Here is a 7,605-nt window from a genome sequence, read left to right as displayed (position 1 = left end):
TTGGTGCGGAGCCACCAGCACCCACAGCTGGGGTAGAGAGATGTGTAGTGTTATACAGAACAAATCCCCAAGGCCTCACAGGCCTGCTTTGCTTTTATTTATTTCAGCTTTGGTGTGCAGCCTTCTAACTTTTGCCATTAACTGTGTGGATATCCAAGGATGCCATAAAGCTCAAGCTTAGTGCAAGCTGTGTGACAGTTCATATTAGTGTCTATAATTGTGACGTGTTACTGAGTAGCCCATTTTGCCTACCCATAATCATGTTCTTGCTGATGCACTCCTTGCCCTACACTGCCCTGCACTGCTTGTCCTAGTTGAAGTCAGAAGCTTTTCAGGACAAACAGCACACTTCCCTGACCATTTGCACAGTCCTTATCAGCATATACAGCCTCAGCTTTTATCAGGGAATTTGGATATTGACTAGTCATAATAAATAAGATTAGCAGGAACAGCTCAGGGATATATTTCCACAGGGTGTCTGTTTATCCTGCCATGTGTTTGGTGGCTATCTTTGGGGCTTCCTGGGTCTTCAGTTCTGTTCTACTGTGACATAGTTGATTGCTCAGGGTTTATTTTTGATAAAGATGGCTTCAGCTACATGTCAAACACCTTTGTTTTTTCCTCTAGGCCACAAATGCCTCATAAATAAGACTTACAGTTTATATGTGAGATTTACATACAGTAATCTGTTTCCCAGCGACAAAGAAAGAGGCAGGATAAGACCATATCACTTATGAAGAGGTCAGAGGTGATGGCAAAATCATACACATGTAAGACAGTGGAATAATGCTGCTGATTGATTGGTAGTACAAAATGTGGAGTGACAGATCAATGCTAGCGGTCTCTGTGTTTTATGTAGCGGGGCATCTCCTCCCCATTTGCCCTTCTCACTGGTGCTCACACTGGATATTGGGCATAAATGTGCTCTGACTACTTAAGTCTGTACAAATGCAAGCAGGAGACACTTTCTGGATTGTCTACTGACACAGAAAATAAATAATCACGAGACCCCATGATTCCATGATACCTAATGATAGGTATTTAGCTGTATGGATCTATTTTTTCTTTTTTCCCATGGGATGATGCCACCTATTGGTCATCATTAAAAGAAGCAAAACAGTTCAAAGCAAAGGCTAAACTTTTGACTGTTTTCCGCAGTTCAACAACTAGACATCCCAAATTATGGTACCTCATTAGAAAAGGCAGAAAAAACACAGGCAACACTGACTATCTCCAGCAAAGAAAAAAGTTCGTTAAAAAAAGAGAGGTAAGGTTTAACAAGATCATTTTTATTAATTTTTCCAACATAATCAACAGTTTCATCAGTTTGAGGTTTTTCTTTGCCTGTTATTTTTACTGCAGTGTTTTGAGGGTGATCATCTTTAATTGACCTTGATCTTCTGGTGGTAAAATTATCAACATTTAAGATCAAGATGTCTGGCTATGAAATTATCTTTATTAAAATCTAGCAGTCTGTGATAGTTTCCAACTTCCCACTTCTGAGCTAAAACGGGCTGTGTCACTAATACAGGCTCCACGAAGAGCCATCTCATCATATTGTCATGTTATTTACTGTTTGATTCCCTGGAACTGTGGCAGCTAGCAAGCTACCTAAGGAGTACCCTCTAGGGATGGATATCTGGCTTTGTTAACATTGAAATGATTGCTCTTCCTCAACTTTTTCTTCCTTTTTTTTCTGAAATAGTATATAGGTTGGGTCTCTGCAATCAGTTGGCTGACAACAGGGGAGCGGAGGGGGAGATATCTTTCAGTGTTCTCCCAGTATGATCATAATAAAGCTTCTGTACAGCCTGTCCTAAATACCTTTTTGCTTTTGTTCAGCTTATTCATAATCCCTGGTGGGAAATGTTTTTAATCACTCAACTTCTGTAATATGACAGTAAAGTCAAGAGACTGGTTAGAACATTTCTTTTATAGAAACCTTGCAAAGCAGTGATCATAATAAATCTTCATATTTTTTGTATTTGATTTTGTATTTGATTAAGTGTGCAGATGCTTTGAGCAACCTGGTCTAGTGGAAGGTATCCCTGCCCACGGCAGGGGCTTGGAACCAGATGCTCTTTAAGGCCCCTTCCAACCCAAATCATTCTATGATTCAGTCTATATGTTCTGCTCTTGCTCCTGTCATTATTATGTTAACAGTGCCTGAGACCAAGTTGGAATTGATTTCAAAGTTACTTTAAAATTTGGCACTTCTCTATGAAAATCTCCTTCATTTTCAGTGTTCAACATATGGTCTCATTTCCTCCTGATGTTTGAAATAAGTATCCATCTCGGGCCCATCCAGCCTCTTGCAAGCTGTTTGGTTTACAATTTTGACCTCAGCCTGCCTATAACAGGTTTATTAATACATAATTCTGCCCACCATGAAGGTCTGTTCAGAGTTTTGCTGCCTTGAAGGATCTCTGCCCACATATTTTTATATAGCTGCAAAATAATAATAAAAAAGGATTAATTCATATGGAAAATAAACCAAAGAAAAATTCTGTAAGAGAAATATTATCTAACTTATTGGTTAAAAATGGGATTTTGATTGAATTTCTAGACAATAAATGTGAGCAATTATGTACAGGCAAGAATAAACACAAAATTTCTGAGTACAGTAATCAGGTATCTGTGAAAATCATTTAGACCATCTTTGGCATGAGAGCAGGAAAACAGTAACCTTTACGATTTCTTGTTTTCAACTTGACATGAGTTGTATTATCAAAGGTAGCAATTTGGAAACCAGGTTCTATTAAGCTAATCTTTGTTCTGTCCAAACCCGAAGACTGTGTCTGAAAGTAGTCGTACATGTCTGGTTTTACCTTTATTTCAACACATTTCTGGAAATGACTTCTCTCCCAGATGTGAACTGTTCAATCTGAGCCTAAGAAATTCTTCTCTCATAAGCAGATTGTTAATTCATCATCTTCATCAATTTGCAATTTTATGTGGAACAGTTTAAAAAAAACATATGGGAAGTAAATTCTGCAAAAGTATAATTTTAGCATTATTTGGCAGCTCCTAATTAACTGAACCTTAAAAAATTAAATAACATCTTAGAAATATGAGGAAAGAAAGGCCTTATATTCAGCAGTAAGCTGCACTACAGTATATCATATTAAGACAGTACAAAAGCAGTTAGTGAAATGAAGTGAAAAGCCTTTCTTCAACAGCAAAAGATGGCTTGGCCCTGTATCACAGAATCATAGAATAGTTAGGGTTGGAAAGGACCTTAAGGTCACCTAGCTCCAACCTCCCCTTGCCAGGGGCAGGGAAACCCTACTCTAGACCACGTCACCCAAGGCTCTGTCTAACCCAGCCCCGAACACCATCAGGGATGGAGCATTCACAGCTTCCTTGGGCAACCCATTCCAGTGCCTCACCACCCTCAGAGTAAAGAACTTCTTCCTTATAGCCAATCTAAATTTCCCCTGTTTTAACCCATTACCCCTGGTCCTATCACTACAGTCCCTGATGAAGAGTCCCTCCCCAGCATCCCTATAGGCCCCCTTCAGATACTGGAAGGCTGCTATGAGGTCTCCATGCAGCCTTCTCTTCTCCAGGCTGAACAGCCCCAACTTCCTCAGCCTGTCTTCATACGGGAGGTGCTCCAGTGCCCTGATCATCCTCGTGGCCCTCCTCTGGACTTGTTCCAACAGTTCCATGTCCTTTTTATGTTAAGGACACCAGAACTGCACACAATATTCCAAGTGAGGTCTCACAAGAGCAGAGTAAAGGGGTAGGATCACCTCCTTCGACCTGCTGGTCACACTCCCTTTGATGCAGCCCATGTAATTAATATAAAATACATTTTTACCTTGATTACATGGACTAGTGTTAACTATTTATTCCATTCCAAGTTTGATTTAATATTATCTAACAATTTAGAATTAATCTTGAAATAAATATAGCGAGAACTTCTCATACTTAAGCTGAAATTGTCAAAGCTTCTATGGGGAAACGCTGTCCACACCATCAAAGTTTCTTTTAAAGAGTCTCTAGATTCTTATTTAGTGCTTAAATCTTCTCATAACAAATCTGCAAGCTTTTCTTCTGTCCCAGTCTTGATGTGTGGCTCTCGGTGCAAGGCACTGCACTGCAGTACAACGTAGGTTACCCTGAATTAAACTAATTTCCCTGTTATGCTTGGATAATCTATTCTTTATCATACTGTAATTTTAACTAAAACATTTCAATTGGGGTTTAGAAGTTGCAAAGGTAGCAATGAATTAAATATAGACAGCCAGGAGAAAAGGAGCTTCGTTATTTTCTTTGAGTGAGGGATTGGCAACCTTTTTCAAATTTCAGTTGGCAATATTTACACAAGTTGAAAACCACAGGCTTAAAGGCAGTTCAGAAAACCTTCCTGAACTCTGCAGAACACGGTTTGGATACCACTGCTTAAATTATTTTCTCGATATGACTCAATGAATTTAAAGAATCTTTACCAAATATTTGTATACAAGGAAGTCAGTAATTTTTAGAGTCCTATCTGCATGTGTCTCATATTATATTCCTAATATTAATCTCTAAAATTAATCTCTAATATTAGTAAGCCTCTGTGCCTTCCTTGTTTGCATGAGTTAAGAGCGAGCCAAAGAGTAGATAGCCAAATCCATTACATGACAGATTTATCAGCTGCTGATAAGAAATCTCCAGCTGACTGTTAGAAAGAGGGTAGTATTCTAGGAACAGATCTCTGTGTACTTGCACCATAATTTCTATTCCTGCTTATAGCATCTGCTCACAGCTTCTGTTAGAGACAGAGTAATGGTAAAAATGGGCTTTTGGCCAATGCAGATAGCCTTAACATTCTTACGGATGATGTTCCTTCTCTTAGAGCTTTGCCTCTTGACCTCTTTCACTAATTTAATCCTCAAAAATCTACAGAAACGGAAACAAAGTTTCCAGTGATGATCACTGTCCTCTTGTTGAGATGGCTGGGTACCTAGAGCTAGCCTTTCCTCTTTTATTTGTAGAGACTGTGTTACCAAAGTAATCACTCTGTTAGGTCAGCGTCACATTAGAAACATCTGGGCTGCCTTTTGTATTGCTTGATCACCATGGGAACGATGGACAACTTTAGATGCAAAGACACAGAGAATATTGAAGAGCACTGAGTACACTTGACTCAGCAGCCCTGTCAAACAGCCTGGCAGTGTCCCCAGGCTCTAGTGATTCTCTACAGGGTCTATCCACACTAAACCAAACTACCGTACTGTGACACTAGTCTCTGCATAACAGTAATCCCACGGCTTGGCCCTGCTGAGTAGGATTGGCAGGTAAGCAAGAATTTTGGTTTGCTGAGACTTCGGAAAGAAATACAGATCTTTGAATATGTCAAGGAAAAAAAAAAGCAGAGAGGGACCATGACTGAGTATAGCCAAATCCATGGTGCAACCACATCCTGAATCCTGCTTGTAGGTCTGGTTATGACACCTCAGAAAGGATACGGCAGAACCAGGGAAGACAGAAGGAAAGTAAGGCCTGTCAGAGGAATTAAAAGGCCTCCACAGATAATAAATGTATACAGACTGGGACTAGGATATATTTTTTCACAGCATTCATAGTTAAATTACGGAAATTATGGTGTCTTGGAAGCCAAAAGACAGCCGAATTTGGAAATGGATGGGAAAAATGAATGGAAGATAGATACATCTGTGGCTATTAAACAGAGTGATTCAACCATGAGGTAAAAGCATGAGGTATCTCTTAGACCACCAACTGCCAACAGCTGAGACACCAGGGAAAGAACACCTCAATATTTCATCTGTTTCATACAGTTTTCTCCTTGGCCATCCTTCCCTGTCAGTTAGAGAGTATTCTGTGAACTGGATCCAGTATGGCCATTATTACGCTCCTAATTCAACTCTTTTTTTGTGTAATTTAGACTATTAAAAAAATATCTCTCAGGCTTAATAAGGACGGATTGTATCTTCATTAAAGGAATGACAGGTGCTAACAAAACTGCATCCTTCCCGTTTGTATCAAGATTACTGAGCTCCCTTGGATAATCTTGTCCCTGGTTAGTACAAGATACTCCTTATATCTTACAATTCCTACTGGATAAACAGAATTCTCAAAGAATTGTGCAATTTCTGACATAATTTTTAGCTGGAACAAGTTTTACATTTTTCTTTCTCTTATTAAAATACACAATTTATGAGGAATTAAAAGAGAAAAAGAATTTCTACACCATTTACATGCACATCACACAAACTAGGTGTAATGTGAATATCAATAAGGGCAGCAAAAGCCCTAGGCAGAGAAGAAATACACCTTACTACATCTCCAAGGTATTAAGCTGTATACTGAAGACATGCTACTACTTAAGGAATCTTAGGAGGTGGTGTAATTTTGTTGTTGTTGTTGTTGTTCAGCAGCACAGATGCCCACAAGAGCAAATTAAAGCAATGCTGTATGAATTTCCTATCGAAGACTACCTCCAGCAAATACAAAATGTTATTTTCTGATGACATCAATTTAACTCTATTACTTTCCACTGAAAAAGTGTCTTTCTTTTCTTTTGTAGCTGTGAAGCATTATGGCTATTTAAAGGCAATACTCTTCTTAATGACTATACTTACAAATTACAAAATGGATTTTCTTACCTCTCCATTAGCTTTAGCAATGGGAGAGTTGAGGATGAAGTCTGGAGGCGCAAAGACATCAACCAGGGCAACTGCATCATCCTTCAGCTGTTTAAAAAAAGAAAACATGCATTTGGCAACTTCTGTAGTTGTCTGTGGTTACCCGTGAACTAGAGAGTGGCACAAAGATTATTTTCATAAAGAACCAGCTATTGTTAACTTAAAAGAAATCCATGCAAGAAGTCTGGATTTATTTTGCTTTTTTATCTCCTTTTGACAGGGTAACTGCCAAGAGACCAATTTTTAAATGCTTTCCTCCCTCCTAAAATGTGGTTTTAAGCCACATTTTAACCAAGATGGTACTGTTTACATACATAAAACCCCATGTTTTTGAACTCTAAAAACAATGTCCAGATTCCTCTTTGAAATTTAGTTACCTGTGAAGAATACAAAGAAAAAGAATTCGTGAATTAAAATAAATAGAAAAAAATAACAGAACTGGACTGCAGTATTTCACTGGCTTTCCAATTAAGATAATAAGGCCACAAATGATTATGTTATATATAAAATAACACTTACAAATGAGTGTTATTTAGTAAGCTATATATTCTTTTCAGTTTTGGATAAATAAACTAGGACTAGATTCAGGGTCGATGAGTTACTAAACTTTACAGGAAGTTATTCAGAAACTACTGATGTAATATATTGCTAATTTACCTCTTGAAGTACAGAATAACTGATACATCCCTTTTTCATGATTCATATACTATATCATTATTTAATCACAAGAAACAATAATCAGGGCTTACCCTGTGGCAGAGCTCCAGAATGGCATTCTGAATAAATTTACCAGCTTGTTCACCTGAAGCATAGCCACCTGCAAATACATTCACAAAGAAGCTTATGCCAGTTACAGTTACTCTGACTCAGTCCTTTTACAAAGAAGTTTATTAGTCCCGTTTCCATGCAACTAAATAGATGCTCCTGTGTAACTGGAGTTGGCTGCAAG

General features: G+C 38.4%; 1 protein-coding gene across 4 annotated transcripts in view; it reads right to left on the bottom strand.

Moving 5' to 3' along the window:
• Positions 1 to 1,268: 1,268 nt before the first annotated feature.
• ACOX3 (acyl-CoA oxidase 3, pristanoyl) overlaps positions 1,269 to 7,605 on the bottom strand; it is a 30,472-nt gene continuing 24,135 nt past the window's right edge. For all 4 annotated transcript variants that reach the window (XM_057426714.1, XM_057426715.1, XM_057426713.1 and 1 more), the window contains 3 exons: positions 7,406 to 7,473; positions 6,618 to 6,704; positions 1,269 to 2,448 (listed from right to left, as the gene is read on the bottom strand). In XM_057426714.1, coding sequence (XP_057282697.1) covers positions 2,329 to 2,448; positions 6,618 to 6,704; positions 7,406 to 7,473 — 275 coding nt within the window. In that variant the 3' untranslated portion in view covers positions 1,269 to 2,328. The remainder of the gene's footprint in view (positions 2,449 to 6,617; positions 6,705 to 7,405; positions 7,474 to 7,605) is intronic.

This window comes from Pezoporus wallicus, unplaced genomic scaffold (assembly GCF_028554395.1).
Source record: "Pezoporus wallicus isolate ANWC-B61680 ecotype Strahan unplaced genomic scaffold, APGP_CSIRO_Pwel_v1 scaffold_13239, whole genome shotgun sequence".
NCBI lineage: Eukaryota > Metazoa > Chordata > Aves > Psittaciformes > Psittacidae > Pezoporus > Pezoporus wallicus.
The sequence above is the reverse complement of the archived record's forward strand: the minus strand, read 5'-3'. Positions and strand labels throughout refer to the sequence as shown.